At 38.9% G+C, this 21,582-nt stretch overlaps 2 protein-coding genes across 4 annotated transcripts in view; one reads left to right on the top strand and one right to left on the bottom strand.

The window, feature by feature from the left end:
- The window catches only part of plppr1 (phospholipid phosphatase related 1), a 64,893-nt gene extending 50,998 nt beyond the window's left edge, over window positions 1-13,895 (top strand). For all 3 annotated transcript variants that reach the window (XM_030743352.1, XM_030743353.1, XM_030743354.1), the window contains exons 4-8: window positions 3,064-3,196; window positions 5,469-5,719; window positions 7,025-7,201; window positions 11,848-11,979; window positions 12,526-13,895. In XM_030743352.1, the coding sequence (XP_030599212.1) occupies window positions 3,064-3,196; window positions 5,469-5,719; window positions 7,025-7,201; window positions 11,848-11,979; window positions 12,526-12,558 (726 nt within the window). In that variant the 3' untranslated portion in view covers window positions 12,559-13,895. The remainder of the gene's footprint in view (window positions 1-3,063; window positions 3,197-5,468; window positions 5,720-7,024; window positions 7,202-11,847; window positions 11,980-12,525) is intronic.
- Window positions 13,896-17,853: 3,958 nt separating this feature from the next.
- Window positions 17,854-21,582, bottom strand: part of grin3a (glutamate receptor, ionotropic, N-methyl-D-aspartate 3A) — a 60,562-nt gene continuing 56,833 nt past the window's right edge. The window contains 1 exon segment of the mRNA XM_030742945.1: window positions 17,854-19,169. Within this exon segment, the coding sequence (XP_030598805.1) occupies window positions 18,605-19,169 (565 nt within the window). The 3' untranslated portion in view covers window positions 17,854-18,604.

The following is a 21,582-nucleotide window of genomic DNA, read 5'->3' on the forward strand; positions in this document are numbered from 1 at the left end:
ACCTAGTTGAACTTGTATAGTTGAATGATGGGAAGAGAAAAGTAAACGGAAGGCGATAAACAACTCATGATCCAAAGCAAACCACATGATCTGTCTAGCATTGTTATGGCGTGGTCATGTATGGGGGACTCATGAAATTTTTTCGTGAAACCCCTTGAATTAAAGCTGAAAGTCTGCACTTCAATCACATATTGGTTTATATATATATATATATATATATATATATATATATATATATATATATATATATATATATTATAGTTGACGACTAGCGTCAGAGCCACTATCCAGGATGAAACAAAATCCGTGAGTGTATCACAAAGGTCGCCACAACTGATCATGTGCTTAGTACTTAATAATACTTAAGGCAGCAAAAACTGAAGAAAGAAGGGGAGCAAGAACAGGAACCACCATGAAAAAACAGCCCCCTGCATGGCATGTACCACCAACAAGTGGCCATATAGAAAAATCCTGCCAATGACTGGACAAAGCTGGACTGAAAGATGGCACAGAGGCACTAATCATGGCAGCACAGGAACCAGCCCTAAGGAGAAGATTGATGGAGGCTAGGGTCTAGACCCCCGATGCAGACTGTTCAGAGATGTGAGAGAAGATCTGAGACACTCCCGCACACAACGGCAGGCTGCACGATGCTAGCAGGCAGGGCATACATGGAATCCCATAACCAAGTGGCTGGTTTACAGGAACATCTGTACCAAGCATAGCCTGGAAGTCCAGAGGTCAAAATGGGATACGCCCCCAAAGGTGGTTCAGAATGACCAAGCTAAGATCCTGTGGGATAATATATTTTTACAAACCTGAAGCAGATTTTGGAAAAAAATACCATTACTGAATCAGTTAGCATTGTAGTGATGCGTACATTGAAAATATGTTTAGAAATTGCTTTTAAAACATTGCAATAACACAGTATAAAATAGTGCAAGTGCATCCTAAAACATAGATGGGTCTTAATTTAAAAAAAAGTTATCTAATATAACAATGTATTGATAATACATTGCATTCTTATTAAAATTATCTTAAAATAAAGTGTTACTGCTGTTACATTTCAACTATCGCAAGGCTTCTGTTTGTCCTTTTGTTGACTGCACATGCAAACTTCAAATATAAATTTTAGACATGTGTTGATTCTTAATGTGTAATATTGTATGTGTAATAAATGTGTAACTATTTCTTTTTTTTTTTTTTTTTTTTTCCTGTGCAAAATACATTTTGGTTTGCTGCAACTGCTGCTCAGTCACAAACAATCTGACTGTTATAAAAGATAAAGGTCTGTTTTGGTCATTCTGTCTGCAAAGATAGATGTTTTTTGGATCATTAGACATCAGAAGATTGATTTTCCTGCCGTGATGCATTTGATGCTTGTTTCACTATGTGCATTGCCTTCCATCCTGCGACACAAATGTTTATTTGAAAATATTAATCCACCTTTAGTCATGCTGACAGTTGCAGACAGGACTGAATCCAATGCATAGATTTAAAAGGTTCATACTCATTTTATGGGAATGCTTTCAGTCCTCGTTTATTCCTCCTTTTTTTTTAAAAAAATTTGAATTTGCTAACATCAAAACATGAGCTGCTCTCGCTGCTCACTGCCACACAGAAAGAGGCAGACTGGAGTTGCATTCACAAGAACATGTTGATGACAAAGGCATTCATGAGGAATGGAGGAAAATTCACCTGTCCTAGGGCTCCAAACAAACACACATCAAAGGCCGAAACCACATGTTTACACACACATGCACTAACTGCATGCGCACGCTGTCACTGATAAACACACAAACATGTATTTGAAACAGCCGTTATCACCCAAGGCGGCTGGCAACGAGATCCATTTTGTGTGTCCAGCAGCGGTTTTTCCATTAGACCTGATGTAATGTCCAAACTATAATGGACCTGAAGAAAGGCTGCATTAAGGCACAGTGGTTTATGTACACAGGCCACACTGGAGCAAAATGTTTCTCTGCTCCATAACAGGATGCCAAAAGTTAATGTTTCCTTTTTTTCTTTGTCTGTGTTTCGTGGGTGCAGGTTAAGTGCCTTCAGTAAATTTTGATTGTCAGACATTTAATTTCCTGCATTTTAGTGCACCAATTTGTGTCTGTTCTGCATTTATTTATGGTTGAAAGGTATTTATGTATAGGAGAACACAACATGTAGGCCCCAGTACAATGGAATATTATGCAGTATAACTTTCAGGCAATCTGTATCGCTTTCAAATCTTTATTTTTGTGTAAACAAACCTTTCTCATTTAATATGATCCCTGCTGAATCCAACACATACAGGCACGGTGTACTGCTCTGCTATGCTTTGTCTCTTTTGTTTTGGAAAGTAATTTCTGTCTGCACATGGCACCAAATCACATCAGTGATAAATGCATTTGATTAAAAAAAAATTGCACTGGACTTTTAATAGCTTATATGTATAAAAAAGGAAACATTACTTAGTAGCGCTCCCCTCCTCTGTTCTCAGACCTTTTTTTTGGGGGGGGGGGGGGGGGGGGGGTCGAATCATTGGACCTCTTCCTCCGTTTCCCTTCTGGCTTTTCCATGATTATTAACCTGCTGGCATGTGCACACCACCAGAGGTGATGAGGAATGAGAATGAAAATGAATGAGATCACAATACTGTGTCTTTTTTACGTGTGGGGTGTAATTATGTTTGACACAAAAGGTTCTGCATTTGTATGATTTTATTTTATTTTTTATTATTTATAATTTGGGAATTAAAATAGACTCAGTGCTGAAGAGAAAACAAGAGAAAACAACCCCTGTTGGATACTTATTTGGGTCTAGGTTTTCCAAAATAAAAGTCCTTTGTGTGTTTTGTTTGTTTTTTGTTTTTTTTTAATTTGGGGTGACAAATACAAGTTTAAATATGTCATGAGGCGGCATCTTGTCCGCCCTCTTTGAAATCTCTGCTTTTGTTCTGTTTGCTCCTTTTGTTTCTTCTGTTTGCATATTCACCATTTTCTCATTAAATTCTCTGGCTCTTTCTCTCTTTCATTTTAATTTTTGTGTGTGTTTGTGTGCGCGTGTCTGTAGATTTTCATCGGAGAGGTGTCCATGTATATGATGAAATCAACAAGGGAAGCTCTTTTGGCCCAGGAGAAAACAATAGTGACAGGAGACTGTTGTTACCTCAACCCTCTTATCCGCCGCATCATACGCTTCATAGGTAAGAACCTTGTCATACAGTGTACTCTAAACTACCCTAAGGCTGCTTGTGCTAATGGTACCAGACAATGACTGACAGCTCGGAAATGCACGTGAAAAGTACCTTGGGCTGCGGCATGTGTAAAGTCCCACCAGTATTTGCCTGGTGCATCACCCCAGTGCGGCTGTGATGAACTGAAAGACTGGAAAATGATGGATCACTGATCTGATTGAAATAATTTCATTCAGTTCTGCACAAAGACTCAACAACTGTGTAGAATAAGGGATCAGATTAGTACTCAAAAGCACATTAGTATGCAATTCTGTGATCCTGTCACCATCACATTAAGGTGCTGCTTGTGACTTCAGCCTTGTTCTGCATAATTTGCTACAAAACTATATAAGCACTGTTTATTAAGTTGCTAGCTCTGAAAACCTCGCACCTCCAACCATGACACAACATGCTGTGTTTAACATCTAATATTGGTGCTGTCAGTCACCTGCGAGGGGAGCTCCAATGCAGAAAGCCACAGATTTAGCGACCCTGATGATTTACAGAAGAAAGAAAGGTTTCTTTGTTCTTGTTCTAAATTTCTCTGTCATAATGCAGAACAAACTTTTAAAAGTTCTAATTTATTCTGCATTGGAGGAAAGAGATTGGCTCTCAACAAACTTAGTCATCAAGCAGCTAAACAACCGTGACATATGTGTCTGGGAATGGCTGTGTTGTTGTTGTGTCTGAGTCACACTGATGTAGGTATACTGAACACCTGAGATAACGTGCAAAAACTTGGGAGAAAAAAATGGCATGGCAGTTGAAGGATAAATTTTCTATTTTTGCAGTGAAATGGGATCATGTTGTAGGCTCACTTGTCAAGAAGATGCGAGTATTTTAAAGCCTCTGAAAACTCGAAACAATAACTTTAAATAATGATGACTGATTGAGCATCAGGCATCACAATTTGACTAAAAAGCTGCTAAACTCAGTGGGCACTCAGTTGTTGTGCAGAGATATTTGACATCAGCTTTTTTTTAACCAGAGCCCTGCCCATTGTAGACTCTATCATGTAAATTATATTTATGGAGAAGCTATTACTTATAGAAAAAGCTGACTGTCATATCCCAATTGCTGCTTTTAGCAACCTTTTAGCAGCTGAACATGGATTTCATGGTTTATTATGGATATCACGAAAAGAATATTATGGTACCTTATTGGGAACTGGCACAGATCATGACCGAGATGATTACATCAGCAATGTTGATTTAAGTAAGGTTGATATTTATATATATATGTATAGTAAAGTGACCTTACTAAACAGATTTCAGTAATTCTTTAGTGACTGGGCCAATTGGGAGCGAGTCCAGCTGTAATGCTTTTACTGCAGCTTTTCTAAAATTGTAGCAGCAGCTGAAGCAAAATTGAATCTTAACAACTTCATCAAACATATTATCATTATATCCTGCATGTTCTACATGTAAAATATTAAAATTATTAAAGTTCCAGTAGGCTATTTTAACCGCAAGGACAAGTCACTTGTGTCACTTTTTTTGTGTGTTGCTAAATTATTTGTTAAATGTCTGAGATTGTTAAGGCTTTTTCATTTGCTGCTCACTTACTCCCTCCCATCTGCTCTTCTCTCGCCCTAATCCACCACCACCACCACCACCACCCCACCCCCAAATTTCTTTCAGTGCCCTTCACACAATCATGTCCCCATGCCCCTCACAACCTCCCTCTGCAACTCCCTCACCCCACCCGCCTGGATGACAATACAAAGCACTGTAATTTCATGGCTAAGCAGGCTAGATAATCAGCAGTCATATTTCACAGCAAAAGGAATGCAGACGCAAACATTGGTCAATGTTACTGGGCTAAAAGTGCCCGTGCCATCATTCGTATTAAATGCCATTATTTTTTTTATTTTTTTTTTAATGGTCTGAATATGTTTCCCTTCCTGTTGTCCATTTTTTTCCACAACTTCCATTTCAACATTGGCTAAAAGTGTTTCTGCTCTGGGGGATGGGGTGGTCTGCCTCACACAGACAGACCACCGCATCTGCATCTGAGTGAGGCAGACCTCACTGAAACAGAATAAATGAGGTCTGACACACACACACACACACATACGATAGTAGCGAGTTTATGAGTTGGCACTGGGAGCTAGCTAAGGACCCACAATGTAAGGTGAAAACATATGTAATCCCTTTTGTGTTTATTTGTGATCGTTTCATTGCTCTGTGTTTGTGGCTTTTCACGTGCTCCCCTCTCCTCTCTGTGTGTCTGTGTGCCGCAGGTGTGTTTGCATTCGGTCTGTTTGCCACAGACATCTTCGTCAATGCAGGCCAGGTGGTGACTGGAGGTCTCTCGCCCTACTTTCTGTCTGTTTGCAAGCCCAACTACACTGGCAACGAGTGCCGCTTTAATCACCAGTTTATTGTCAACGGCAACATCTGCACTGGGAACCATGTGGTGGTGGAGAAGGCAAGGCGGTCATTCCCATCTAAGGATGCTTCGCTGAGTGTTTACTCTGCTGTTTACCTGACGGTGAGAGGAATGTGCTGGATATAATGTATATAATGTAAAAATACAGTAGTAGTTTAGTTACATAACATGGGATGTCTTTAAGACGTGTACATGTGTAGCACTGGGCGATTGAATGATCAGGTATCAGTCAAAGAAAAGTGAGGATATTTGCAACAGTTCTGCTGCTGGCTGTTTAGGTGTATAGTCAATAGATACTGAACTTCTAAATGAATAGCTATAACTTTAATTATGCCATTTGAATTTAAAAGTATATAATGCTCACTTTATTTCATATTAATTTCCTTTTAATCTCCCTTTTGTAGTCCATGTGAAAACCCATGCTTGTGTTCACTTCTCTCACTTTAAATCACAGCCACCCAAAAATGTGTATGCAAAACAAAATTCTCCAGTGTTTCAACCTGAGCACAGTTAATTAAAAGCAATGTCAAATCGATGTTATTTATTTAGAATAGAATGTAATTGGTTTACTCCTCTGTGGGGAAGAAAGCAGAAATTTTTATGTTTGTTTTTTTGGCTGGTCTGCTTAAAGTTGTACTGCACCTTATGTGGAGTTAAAATCCACAGAGTAAGAAGCAGTATTTGTTATAAAGAGGTGCAACATTGTGCCTTTGGTTCTTTGATGGAGGGATTGGCAACGAAGGGCTTTTTGAAATTGTGGTGAGGAATATTTCACACTAGCATAGCGGCAGTTTAGGCATTTTTAGAAAATTGGCTGGAGGTAGCATGGAAAATTACTTTTTGAAGCGATAATTGAAGAGCGGCTGTTTGACATCTGAGTGACAGAGTGAGGTCCTCATGTCTGGAAAAAGAGAGTGGAAGTGCAGATTTCATCAACAGGAGCGGGAGGGATACAAAATGAAAGATTAATTTGATACCTTCATGACTAGGTCGGCATGGAGGCAGGTGAAAGGTCAAGAGGTGAAAATATATGTAGGTAGACCTTTCTGTTTTTAAATGGCTTTGCACCTCTCGCTTTCACTCACATTAACAAGTTCTCTTATTAGGTTCAAGTTTCACTGTGGAAAAAAAAAAAGATCTCTTTGTTTTTGCTGAAGTCTTTCACTCCTATGATGTAACCTTTTTCAAATACTTCCTCTAATGTTTTTCTATGCCAGGGGGGCTTCGCACTGTTTGAAATGATAAAATATTTGACTGCATTTTTGTGGGAAAACCTCCTGTTGCTCAGCATGAGAGCATGAGAGCTTTATTTCTAATCTACCTACACAAAAAAGCAGGGGCCCCCACCCACCCACTTTTTAAAAAAAAATACATAACCATCTAATTTTTCCACTGTTCTCCTTCTAGATGTACATCACCAGCACAATCAAGACCAAGTCCAGCCGCTTGGCCAAGCCTGTGCTTTGTTTGGGCACGCTCTGCTCCGCCTTCCTCACCGGCCTCAACAGAGTTTCCGAGTATCGGAACCACTGTTCAGATGTAGTGGCTGGATTTATACTGGGATCAGCTGTTGCACTGTTTCTGGTGAGGACTACTGGAACTTGCATCAAGTTTGGAGAGGCAGTGGAGAAGGGGTAGAAAGGGAAGAAAGAAAAGAGAAAGTGGATTCTGGTCATGAGCTATTTTCAAATTATAATTATAAATTAATTTTGAGCTTCATTTTGGAACAAACCCAAACTGGTAATTACATGATTAATTCAGGCTGTAGCTTACCAAAGCCTTTAACATGGGTTTGGTTCCATTTCAAAGTCAATTTGTGCCTTAAAATTCTTATACACAGGAGGTCTTAGTACAAGTGTTGGAGAGGGCACCAAGTATATAAAAAGGTGAACAAAGAATGAGGAGTAATTTATACTAGGCTCAATGACGGTTTAAATGCAGGTAATTTAGGCTACAGGGATCAAGTTAAGAATACACTGGGTGATTATGGTGTACTGGAGAATAAGAAGAGAAGGTTTTCACCCAGATTTAAATTGAGATCAGTAAGCACAAGGACAAAAAAGGAGAAGAAAATTGAGGTAAACACTACCTTTAATTAATTCTGAGATCTTGGAGGTAACCGATAATGTGATTAATTCAGATTCTCCACTCCAGAGGTAAGGCATCCTGTTATTTACCTTTGTAAAACAACTGCAGTAGCAGAGGATAAGGTGTGTGGACTGGGTTCATCTTTCCAAGCAAGACAGCAGTTTCGCTGGGCTGCTGTCCATAATGTAAAATCAACATCAGTCCCCTGTGAGGTGGAGTCAAACAGGCTGGCTTCTGCTGAAAATTAATATGGTTTTGTCAGACTATTCATCAGATTTTATGCTGCTTTTAAATGCAGGGTAATGATAATGATTACAGCTTAAACTGTTCAAGTTGTTTTGGGCTAAATGGCAAAGCCCACTCAGAGGAGGAAGGAAGGTGAAGGGACCCCTTCCCCTCCACCCCACCCCATCCAAAAGAGATTCATTTAATAACCTCAGAGGCTTCATTACTTCTAATTGCCAGTGGGTCCTGAGTGCCAATGCAGGAGACACATGGAGGGGAGACTCAGGGAAGAAGTAGTTAGGGGATTGTCATTTGTACATTGTTTGCCATGAGGGGACCGTCAGGTGTTCTAAAGTGCTGATGTTTAGTATGTGTAATGTTTATCATGTTCCACAGTTTTAGTATAATACACGCATTAGCATGCTAAACATGCTAATTAGAACTAAATACCGAGGAGAGCAGAGATTAATGAAAATGCCAGAATTTTTATTTGGTCGTGACTCAGAAAAATTGCACAAATTTAGAGTTTGACTCAACGCTGCACTAAAGAGAGTGAGTGGCAGTAGAGTAGTGCGATTTACACAACTGGTAGGGAGGGTTCCAGCTACTATGCAGGCTTTGTAAAAGGTGACTATTAGCAACTTCAGGTCAAGATGGATCTCATTCTTTCAGTCAGATTCTTGCTGTTGTGTGCACCACTAAGGTGCAGTGTGGTCAACGTGGATCATCTTATTCTCAGTGCATGAAGAGGTGGAACCACAGCATCTGCATTTTCTTTGATAAATGATAAGCATTCACTGATTGAACTGTGATGTACATTATGTCATTGATCTCCAGGGAAAGATGAAAGGAAGTGGGCTTATCTGTGAAGGTTCTCAGCCATCCAGGTCATGGTAGTCTTAAGTGCCTGGAAGTTTAAGGTATCTGGACTTTTTTTCTTTAGGTTCTTGAAGACGTTTCAACTCAAAGCCTTTTTAGATGAGGCGTGAAATGTCTTCAAGAAAAAAAAAAATCCAGTTCCTTTCAATTCAAGTGCTTAAAGCAAAGGAAATCTGTCATTACCTCACTGAACATCATTTCCACTTTATTACCAACTGAGGATGACTCCATTCCCCTGGAGAATCACCTTATATTTACAATGAAGCTTAGCAAGCTCTTTCATATGAGAAGTGAGGCAAGTTGATGGGCTGCTATCTTGCAGAAAATTAATTGATAAAGAGAGAGCTGAAAGCAGGTATAGTTTAAATCCCGGTGTTATCAGTGTTCACAGAGAGGAGATCTGAATGGACTCACCAAACAGCAAATGCCTTTGGTCTTTCAAGAGATTTGTCTGCTGCCAGCAGATTGAGGGATCATTGTTAAGCACTTGGTTTTAGAATTGGCTCCAGGATGATGTTGGTAACATAAGATATAAAGCTGGCCACTTGATTCAAGGGAGGGCACATGCTGACTTGCTGAGTCTAACAGAAGCAAAATCCCCTGAAATTTGAAAGGGGCTCCAAACTAATTCACAGTATGTAGAAATGTCATATAGAAAGCATGCATGACTCATACTTTAGGTTGCAACCACTGTAAAAGGTAATATTACTGTGTTACCCCTTACATTGGTTGTATCTAATCCAGTAATGTAATGCATTATTGTAATGAAATTATAAGTAGAAATTAGTAATATCATTCATAGGTTCTTCAACTAGAAGGCAGAGTAGTCTACAACTTTTTAAGGGTGCAGATTCAACCCAATTTACTTTAGTTTTGTTGCTTAGAAGGGCAAAAATGTGGCTGGATTGGGATGGAGATTTGTGCTGATATATGATTTGTGCTTATTATAATGTGTATTGTTTATTTTAGTTAGTGAAAAGCCTGTGAAAAAAACTAATTTTTGCTGCAAAAAATCTGAGACCAGGGAGACTCAAAAATGATTTTTCAATTCAATGTTGCAATGGCAATAATCAGATTCACCTTGCATTTACTGCATTTACTTGAGACAATAGGGTTGCACACCACTGTCTTTGCATGAATGACGGGACATAGAATGGGCAAAACAGGAGGCGCTTCAGTTTAGTAGAAATGTATTTACAACAGCCACATCAACATACAGTTTAGACTTGTTGTGATAAAAATGTAAAGAATTGTCAGGCAGGAGAGTTATTTGTAGATTCTGCCCCAGCAGCTATAATTCACTCATTTACTTGGTCTGGGAGCACTGAGATTCACTGCCCATGAACAGCCACAAACAAGAAAACCTTGAGCTTCCTCCTGCTTCATTTTCTCTTTTGCTGCTGCCTGAGGGCATGGTTGGCGTCTGGTGGGGTGGAAACTCCCTTGGGCTTCCTTCCTTGATTAACTAGTCTGTGGAGGAGTTAACAAAGGCTGCAACCTTACTGGCGTTTCTACTGTTAAAAAGTCTGAGTGGTGGACAAAATGAATAAAAAGCCAGTTACTTGTAATTTATAAACTTATAAATTAAGAAACATAGTATCTGTTTTCTATGGCAGCTAGGCCACAAAGATGAGCACCCTAAAGCATCTCTGCTGGCTAAATGAAATGATATCTGACTCATACAATGTTTGATTGCTCTTTTATACCCATATAAATTTTATATTACCGCAATAAATGTTCTGATGTGGAAAATATAGCCACATCACTCCAAAAAAAAAAAAATGCCAGCCAGATATATTTTTTTTTTTTTCAAGGTAGTAAAAAAAAAACCCTGGTAACATTTGTCCCAAAAAGTGATTGTGAAAGGAAACTCCTGGCTCTTCCTGCACCTTTTAAAGCTGAAAGGCAGCAGGATGTTAGTTTTCTGCAATGTTTCTAGGTACATGACACTGTATGGGGGGGGGCACTGTACGATCAAACCAGCAATCCTGAAAGTGAAAATAACAAGCAAAAGGGAGACAGCCTGCTCCAGAATGCCCTTTGATCAACAGACTCACACTGGGCTTCAGACCTCGATTAGCTTGTTTATCCAAAAAAAGAAAAAAAGCACCAGATGTGACCCTGAATTATTTTGGGAATTTATAACAAATACTTATTGTCAAACCAATGCCATGGCCAAAGGAACCAGCATCTTTAAACCACATCACAGCTCATGCCTCCAAACAAAATGACCTGGGTCAACCAAGATCCTTGTGATGGGTCTCTGTGAACTAAGATTATAATATGAAGACACATTAAAATAGACTCTATAATATCCCCTTGAACAAAACTAAAATTTGGGCGCTCATCCAATAGTTCAGTCCAACCCTTAAGGATTAAATTGACATTCATAAACAGAAAGGCATGCTTTCCCGTCCCTGAAATTCAGATGCATTTTTGGGAACGAACGTTATTTGGAGGGGGTATGTCTCTTTTTCACTAGCCTGTACGTCAACCTTTCCCATTGAACCATATCGATTCACACTCTCTCTTTCGGTCAATGTATATCTTATATAGTCAAAATCATAATGACCAAAATCAGATGAGCTGACCTTTCCTTGACATTTGTATAATTGAGTGAAATGTCTCAACAGCTGTTGTTATGGATTAATATAAAGTTTATTAAATATATTCGTATCCCTTTGGATGCTTTGAAAACACTTAATGTCCAAGTCAAAATTTCAATTTGCCCATTTATTTGCAAAACTTACCACTTATCAACCTCAACTATACTTCCTTAATTAGCATTATTGTTGTTGGTATACTATAATAGTAGACTAGTATAATGATAGCATTAACCTCAAAGCACCAGTGTGCAACCTCACCAAGATGTGAACTTGGCTGTAACATCAAGTTGCATACAAAGTCTCTTCACTCAGTTTATATAGTTTAAACTACTTTGCATGACTTTCTGAGTTTGAGCTTATAACGTTTATATGATTTGCTGTGTATGTCAGTCTGCTTCACTATTAATATTAAACTGTCCTCATACTTTATAGGGTATATGTGTGGTGAATAACTTCAAAGGTGTCCACAGTGCAGCGGCAAAACAGAAGACTGAGGACTACCGCGGCCTGCCTCTGATGACCTTCCCCCGTGTAGAGAGCCCACTGGAGACCCTCAGCGCACAGGTAGCTAAAACACCTGGAATCCCATAAACTTTAATCTCCATGATGCACATTATCTTTCTTCATTAATTGGCAGCACTCCCTCAAGGCTTACAGCTTAAAGCAAATTCCTGCCTTCAGATAAGGAATTCTGTGCAATGGAATTTGGTTTGTATTGTAACTTGGTGTCACTGTAATTTGTTGCCATGTGCTTTTCTATACCCTGTTTCTTTTTAGAAGGCACTAGTATGGGTGCTACTTAAATCCAAAGACAAGTTTGTGTTATCAGTCAGATATTTGGTTAAAAATGTACTTCTTTCTTTCTTTCTTAATAAAGCAATGACACACAGCAGGCTTGACATTTGCACTTCACCGCATCCTCTTAACCAAATGCACAGAAACTTCGCACAGAGCACTCTTGGCACCAGCTGACACGTGATTTTCCTCTACCTTTTCATTTCTGTGCCTTTTCCCTCTATTATTTCCATCCACCTTATTTCTTTCCTTGTCTTTCTCTACCCCTGTGCCTCTTTTTTTTTCTTCCATACTCCCTCCAACATCCATTTTCAGAACCACTCGGCATCGATGACAGAAGTCACATGACTAAGGGGGCAGCACCGGGTCACGTTTGCGTCTCCACAGCACTTCCAGACACAATGACGAGGACGCATGTCACGTGGCTCCGAATGCTTAATAAAACCACTCCTGATATATCTGTTTAAATCACCTGGGGGACAAAATACACCATGTTTGCAGTGGTTTTCATTTATTTGGGCTATGCTCAGTTCAACCTCCCAAGGCACACAGATCAGGCAAAAATATCACAAATCACAACTTAAGCACAGATTGTTTTCCCGGGTATTTGAGATCATTCGAAACATGGGACATTTTTTTCCTCCAAGGTGTGCTGTTTGTAGTTAGAGGACGGTGTTTTGTACATTTTGTATGAGCGAGTGCCGTAGCCTATCCTGACGATGTTAAAACCTGCACACTTCCTGTCAGCTGATTCACTCTGTTTTACATCACGTCCTGCCGGGTGAAATGCCTTGTCAATCACCACATGTACCCCGCTCGGTAAGAAAAATCTGCTATGGAAAAAATATTGATGTTGTTGTTCTGTGGTGTTTGTCATTTGTACAGAAAAAAGACAGAATCCCTCTTTTTATTATCTCTGTACATTAACTGACCATGTCAGGTCATATTTTTTATGGATTTTTGTTAATATGTATGAATATTATGATCCATTTGGACCTGTTTGCCTGCTGTAAACCTGGATATTTTTTGGTATCAGTTTAGGTGTTTGGGGAACAACTCCTCTTCCCTTAGGAGGAAATGACAAGGACGAGTCAGAAAATGTGTCTTTTGCACCTGTAGTGATGTCATCAGCCGCACTATATGAAAATGTGATTGGTTAACATGCACAGTATCCATGTGCTTCACCCAAATTTGCTGATTTATTTTGAGGTTAATAGGAATATATCTATAGAGGGATTCAGAGGGGCTAGCCATGCCAGAACTATCTAAAGATTATGCTGGTATGGTTTTCCATTTACATTTACATAAATCCCAGTGGAAGATATCCCTATTAAATACATGGGGAAAAAAAGAGGACAGAAGTGTTCTTTGGAGTGAAACTGAGAAATTTACTTGAGGCCTGGCTAGCCCTTTCAGTGAAAACCAGGCTAATGACTCCTGCTTCACTTTTCCTCCTTGAGGCACCCCTCCCTTTCCCCAACCCCACCAGTGGATTGTGATGCAATGTTGTGATTCCATTTCCTATTGGAAGATATGCCCAGCATGAAGAGAGAAGTCAAGATGTTTTATAGATATTACTCATTATCATTGTGATTACAATTGTCTTTTACTTTGAGGAAAAAAAAAGCATTTCAGCTGAAATGCTGCATATATTTTCTTTCTTGGTTTGTCCAAAAAAATTAAATAGTCAGTAGCAACAGTGTGTCCTCCTGTGTTTCTTATTATGTGTCTAAATGCTTCATTGAGAATGGTAACTTTTCATTTACTTAGAAAATATGTGACCAAAGACAAGGACAATCCATCTTGACAGTCAGCACTTGCAAGTTACCTTGATGGAAGAAATGTGAAACGTGTCTGTCCTTGTGTTTGTCTGAATATCCAGAGATTTGTTTTCATTACTTATCATTTTTTCCCTGATTTGAGCCTTGCAATGTCACTTCAGCTGCATACAAATCCTACCTTCTTTGCTGTGTCATCTGCAGCCTAAAAATGCAGTCCCATTATCCTTCCAGTCAACAAGTTACTGATTATGAGCAATGGCTAAATGTTGATCTGTCCTGTGTGATGTAATGTAATATACTAAACTCAGTGGGTACACATTGAATTAATGTATTCTCCAGTACCTAAACACTTTGCATCATTGTTTCTGTTAGTTCTGAAATTTCTGAAAGTTAAAAAGTGAACAAATGTAAACTGTAATTTCAGTTAAATAGTAAATAGATGGACATGATGGACATGTTTCTAGATTAGTAGAGGGACAGCCAAAAGACATATATTGGATTCCTAGGTTGAAGAAAACCAAAACAATTTTCTTATTCAGGCATTATGTTTGAGTCACAGGACAGTTTCACTCAGTAAACTTTAAGTTTAAAATTAAATTATGTTATAGTCACGGTAGGGAAAGTGGTGGGACACCATGGGACGACCAAAATTATTGCGACCCATGTGCAATAAATTTGCGATCTCATTGCCTTTGAATCGGTTAGAAGACGAGGACTAGGTTTGTGACCACTTGTATGCAGTTGCCATCTTCAAGGTGACTTTGGTGATCCAAGACAACAATAAAATTGCAATAAAAGTCAGTCTGCGAGTGAATAACCAGCGGAAATTGCAAATCTGTTGCTATCTACATACAGAGAATTTTACATCAACTCACTTATATTCAGAGTCTAGCCAGAACCTCATAGTTAAAATCTCAGAAATGAGAAACCGTACAATGTCACAGGTGTTCAACAACATATAACCAGATATAACCACGTGGCAACCAGCTGAGTCGAGTCACCTACTGCAAAGAGATGCATTGCAGATGACTTGCGCTCATCTATGCAGACTGACTCAGATTGATTGCAACGTGTTGGCTGCATTTAAAAATTAGACAGCAATTATTTTCAAACCTTCAGCAATCTAAGAGATTGGAAGACCCCAGTTATTTGGAGACAAGTTGCTTCCCACTAGGTAACCCATGCGATTGCATTGCAGCCTTAAGTGGTCACCCACTTTCGATCAGTTGATTGCTACAACTGCTTGAAATTGGTCTCTGGCAGCAAGAAAAAAAAAAATGCAAGCACCAGGCAGCCACCAATTTTTTTTTTTTTTGTCTTGTTTTTTCCTTGTTGCAAGGATGTCGCTGTCCTATTTCTACTCTAGAATAACAGACCCATTAATAGTATTTTTCATAAGTCTGTAGCGAGCAAAAGAAAATCTTGGTTGACTAGTTTTAACCACTTGATTGGTTGCAAGAGGGGATGTAAGCTTTTATCTATAGATTAACTAAATTTGTGTGTGTGGAGCCCAAATTAATAAATTACATAAAAATTCCACTGAAGAGAGAAAGCTTCACATATTTCCAGACATACTGAAGTATGCTAAATCTGATAAGCCTGATGTGTTAAACATTAATGTACCTGATTATTGTAACACAGAGTCAGAAGCTTACTGCTTTTAGGTGATATGCTTCGCTGGAAATTAAGCTGTGAACTGTTGCAAAGTTTACACTTGATTTTTTTTTTTTTTTAATTTTTAAATATATAAATTTTTAACCATCTGTTTTAACAAAGTGCAGCCACATCAATTACTTCATTGACATGGTGTCAGGTAGTCTAGGGCTGACTCTGAGTAACAGCTCAGTAAATGTAAACATTAATTAATCTGGCAGTTGGCATTGGAATCAACCAGTGAACCCTGAAATTATAGCCCTATATTTTGAGTTTAATAATGAAAGTTTCTGGAGGCACAGTTCACCTTTAGGATTGTTTTCAAACAAAGAAAAAAACACACAAATTTAAGTAAAACAAATAATGATGGGTGGAATTTGAACCCGATGCTTGATATTGTTGCTTTGGTGATGAAATCAGGAGAAAAAAACAGGATGTTTTAGTGAACCTGTGCTTACACAGGCCCTAAAAAAAAAAAAAAATTTTATATATATATATATATATATATATATATATATATATATATATATATATATATATATATATATATATATAATGTGATTTTATTCTTCTCTCATGCCACAGCCTGTCAGCCAGCCCTTTTTTTCCCCCTCACACCACACCTCTGTCCAGCTGCATGTGCTACCTAGACAAGTGATTAAAATGAGCATAGATGTGCTAAAGCCGGGTTATTTAGCTTCTCTGGTGATTCATCCTGTTACAGCTGCGTCAACTTCAGTGATGTTTATGTCATAGCTAAGCAAGGCATACACGCACAGAGACACAAAGAAAGCTGACGGCTCAGTCTGTGCACTTGCTCTTTTGCTCTGTCAGGTATTCATTTCAGCTGTGACAGCCTGCGCTTACCCTGCAGACACACTGGCTAAATAGATAGGAGCTGTTTGTGTTTGTGTGTGCGGCAGTATTTTACTGTGCCATGTGTTCATAAAATGTCATCGTTAGCTGTTCTGAGGTACACCTTCCTGTCCAAATTGCTGTCCTCTAGCAATATGAGTTAAGAATAGCGACAACCAGATATAGTTTTCAAGGTAGGGAACAAACATCTGAGTGGTTTGATTATTTATATAGCTGCTGGGTGTTTTTAAAAAGGAATCTATTAAGATGAGTTGATATAAGTAACTCCAGATGGTTTTTCACCACTCCAGTGGTGAAACTTTGAAAAAGACAAACAACAACAAAAAAATAAATCAAAAACTGAAAGTTTGATTGGTTTGCTGTGGCTGTCAGCCATTGTTCTCATGTGTCGACTCACATTTCTCTCTCTTACCCGAGCTGGGGACTCATAAGTGCAAGGAAATACCTTTAAATCCTCTTAAAATCATTGAGCTTTTGGTCTTCCTTTCAGTCACTTGGCAGTAAATCCACTTTGCTGCCAGATATAAATGAGATTAAGGTTTCTGTAAAACCTGTTTGAAATAAGTTGTTTTGTAACTAGCAGCATCAAGGTTTTGCAGGCATAATAACTTAAAACCAAGGTTCAACTGTGAGCAAGCCTCAGACTCTTAGCATTGCACACTCTGCTTCCTAAGTTGTACAAGAAATCATTTACAGACCTTTAAAATTCAACATTTTTAGAGACTGAGAGAGAAAAAAATTGTTGCAATCAAGTTAAGTGCAAAGAAGATATTTAATAACAGAACATGTCCAAACCCAAAGAGAAACGATGCAAGGAAACAGGTCCCAAGAGAGGAAACTGTTTTGATGTGTTCATTTGTGAATGTAAATCACATTTGATAACATGTCAGAGTTAAACTAGTGGTCTGTGTTCATGTTTACAGTTACCATTTAACAGCTGGCTTATATGAAGAACTGAAAAGTGTGTTTTATTGTGTCACAATATTACAAGAGCACCAGTATGACCTCAAGAGCCTGGGCAGAATGGTTTTGTTTTGGGTCCCTGACTGGAAAAAAAAAAAAAGCTGGAGACTGTTCAATTTAATCCTGTTTTAAATTTTACGTTGCCAGCTTGCCATTGTTGTGATCTCACTGTGATATACTTCAAGACCCTAACTCAAACTCTGACAAGTTAAGGTGACTTTGTTTAATCAGTGTGCATCAGTGAAGTGCAGGACATTATACAGTGAACCATAAATAAGATTGTGTGTACGCTTATAATCCACCATGTCAACCAGGTGTTCATTATGGATGTAAATGTTTCTTGTGAAAGCTTTATCTCGTTTGTTATTACTTCTAACCACTCCACAAACCCTTTCAAAGGCTTATTAGAAAAAAAAAAAAAGCACCCCTAACCAACACAAACGCACTACCAAAGGCAAGAAATGTCAGCAGTAATAGCTGAGAGATACAAGGTTTCAGTAAGACACAGGAACATAAAGACTTAAATGGCTGGGTTCAACCTCAGGTCATTTTACACTCTCAGTGAGTCTTAGAAGACTCAGGTAAATTGGTCTATTAAGCTTAAATACCAAAGAGTCCTCATATCTGTGATCAGGCTTAACGTCATAGCAAGCAAATCTGTACCCTTGGAAAAATGAGGTTTGGAGGGAAGGCCTGACAGGGAAAAAAGGAAGAAATAAACAGGAAATAAATGTAAAAGAACCAGATAGGCATGAAAAGGAGTTACAGAAAATGGTAGTAGAAGGGAGGCTGAGGGGGGCGGGGGGGTGTTGTACAGCTCTTCAGTGATACAACGGAACAGATTTGGTTCAAGATCTCTGTTTCACCCTCATCCAGCACTTCTCATCTAATCTAATCTCACATTCCAGAAGTGAGAAAATGTCCTACTTGGAGTTACAGAACAGGATCTATCACTGGAGAACATTTCAGTCCAGTGTTTAGAGGAGCTCCAGAGCCTGCCAGTGGAAATCTGTGAGGGTTCTAACTTCAGAACTCAGGCGAGGTTCCGATTCCAGGACCCGGAGGAGGTTTTGAAAACTAGTCCTGTGTGTAGGTTTTTTCTGGACAAAAAGAGACTGACTTCAGAACTCTGGGCATGTGTTTTTGTGTTGGTTAGTCTGCTGGTGGGTTTGGGTATACTGAGCAAACTGGTTAGATTGGTGTGAAGTGGGCTGACTGGGTGCAGTCTGGTTTACTTGCTGGTTTTCTGATTGGTACTGTTCGAGCTCTCTCTTCCTTCTCATTGCTGACTGCAGCTGCTGCTTGATTACAAGGATCTGACTCTCCAGTTCTGACAGTTCCTGAACCAGCGGGTTCCGTCCCACACCCAGACCTGGACCACAATCACCCACTCCTAAACCACGACACTGCCCGGAACCCCCCAGCCCTGGCCCCAGTCCTTGGTCCAAACTCCTCCCTAACAGGTCGGAGCGACCATTAGAGGTAGTTACTATGGGCGGGGGTTTCTCCAGCAGAGGGAGAGAATGGGGATGAGGGAGGGGAGAAGGGGGCGGTGGAGAAGGAAGATCCTGGGAGGATGGCCGCTCCAGGTCATTCTGCATCTCTTGTGGAAGGATCCTTCGCCTGTTGCAGTGGGACGACTCTGCAGGATTCCAAGATGCTGACTGGTTGTTTCCCTCATTGCACCTGTAGATATGAGAAAGATGAAAGAAATGTAACACAGAAATTCAAAATGCCACAGTAGGAGAATTGACTTTCATCTGACTGCATCTTTCCAGTTTGAATCCAATACATAACTAAGGCGTCAACTAAGCCTAAACTATGAATTTCCACTATACACAATTCTAAGCATGTTATATGACAAACAGTAATTTACACAGAGCTGGACTGAAAGAGATGAACAATTTCCCAAAAATTGTTTATGTGGGTGAATTCTAAATTTTTGCTGTAGGGGTTATATTGAGAATCTAAGAGCAATAGCACAGTTGCTGCTTACCAAGAAATAGTTTTTGGTGTTTTCCTTAAATATACCATTACATGAAAAGTGGATTTCTGTGTACCTTAGGTATTGTCCTGGTTATAGTGTACTATTTTTTACATTTTACCTGAATGAGTACCATATTCTGAGTGATGGCAGTGTGGATCTGCTGGCTGATCTGTAATTCAGTACACATGTAAATATCACTCTTGGATTGCCATGCAGTTTTGTACGTTTATGTTTCTAGTGGCTGAATCTATTGACTGTGATGTTCCTCTAAATTTTTAGTAAGAGACATTGCTTTTGTTCTCAGGATAATTACACATAAATTAAATTAAACATAACTTTGGTTATTTCTCTGTCTCTCTCTCTCTACGCCCTGTTAATCTCATGTACATTTCTTTCCAAAAAAGCTGTGGCTTGGTTATGGCTTGGCTTATAGCCTGGCCAGTATATACAGTCATCTGAAAAAGTTTCCACAGAATGCAGTCTTGTAAAAAATAAGTACAACTTTCCTGCTTCCATAGGGTGAGTAGCAGACTGGTGCTGCTGGTCAAATGCATTTGCTTAACTGATCAACAGCAAGTGTGAACACCTTTATTAAACCAGATGTTTTGGCAGTTTGCTGCTCTGGAGCACTCTGGTGTATGTTAACGTGCCAAAATCTTCCCAGGAGTGGACATCCCACCAAATTCACCCCAAAGTCAGCAATGTTGCATTGGCCCAGTCAAAGCTCTGACAAAGTCCAGAGAGCTGTCTTCAAACCTCAATAAACTGAAGCAATGTTGTTAAGAAGAGTGGAACAAAATTTGTCTACAACACTGTGAGAGACTGATAAAGTCATATCAAAAATAATTCACGTTATTGGTGCTAAAGGTAGATCTGAACTGATCAGCATTGAACTATTTCCTAGTTTTGTTTTCATTCTGCTTGTAGTCTGAGTTCTACTGACCAGTTACATAGTCTGATTAGTCTGATTGGCTGGCCTGATGGTTGTATTACTGGTGTAGTTTTGTTAGAATTTGTCTTGGTGTTAAGGTTAAAAAAAAAAAAAAAACACATGAATCATAGAAACTCATCAAATACTATTCAGCAGATGCTTGGATTCAGTCTCATGCAATAGTTTTTTTTTTTTAATGAATAGGCTTTTACCACGTGTAGGCACTGAACACATAAAGGAAGACCTTGCTAGAACCCAATGTAGAAATCAAATTTATGTCCAATTAATTTCCTCTGCCACCAAGACAGATCCCAAAAACCTTTCCTATCTAACCCCAGGTCCACTGTGATCTTTGAGCTAACAAGGACTAGCAGCAGTAACTTGCACTGAAGGTGAGAGATATTACTTTCTCACAACATCACTGATTTCATGTTCATTTCCACCTTTTACACATATTACCTAACAAATTCTCTCTTTTCCTGCCTCTTCCTTTTTCTGTCATATTGTTCCATAATGGGTGGCAGACTGACTCTTAATCATTGTCCATTTTACAGCATTCCTCTTGCCTTCTTTTCAACTTATCATTCTTTTCAACTTATCATGTTGCATGCAATGTGGAAGCATAACAAACACAAAAAAAGTAAATTCAGAGAGCTTTGACTTGAGCTTTAAAGCTTTGCAACCTTTTTAAAAAACCTATATGTTTGTGGTTCTCTTTGGTGACATGTCAATTTCTTTGATTGCACTGACTATAAAAAACTGTCACCCTGGACTTTGGGGTAACCCAGAACTTCTCACTTTACAAAAGTGGTAATGATTAAAAAAGTGTGCAAAAATACCGCATCAGAACATGATAAGAAGAGGGCAGAAATAAAGTCATCTGCAATACATATATTAAATGGGAAATTAGATAAGCGTGGTATTATTATGGGCTTGGAGAAAATATCATTGCATGTCCTTGCTTTTATGCTTCACCAACCATGGAAATGTTTGCTAGAGGCTGATGGAGCCCTTATCCTTTAAACTGATTTGGAGTATTTAGCTATTATTCCATTGTTTAGTTTGGTTAATATATAACCAGCTTTATTTATTTTTCATTGTTTACAATTGCTTCATTAGATATAAACATTATAAGCTGTTTTGGTAAGTTAGAGGATTAAAAGCCAAGCAAAGAGTTCTTA

The sequence above is a fragment of the Archocentrus centrarchus genome, chromosome 12 (assembly GCF_007364275.1).
Source record: "Archocentrus centrarchus isolate MPI-CPG fArcCen1 chromosome 12, fArcCen1, whole genome shotgun sequence".
Classification (NCBI taxonomy): domain Eukaryota; kingdom Metazoa; phylum Chordata; class Actinopteri; order Cichliformes; family Cichlidae; genus Archocentrus; species Archocentrus centrarchus.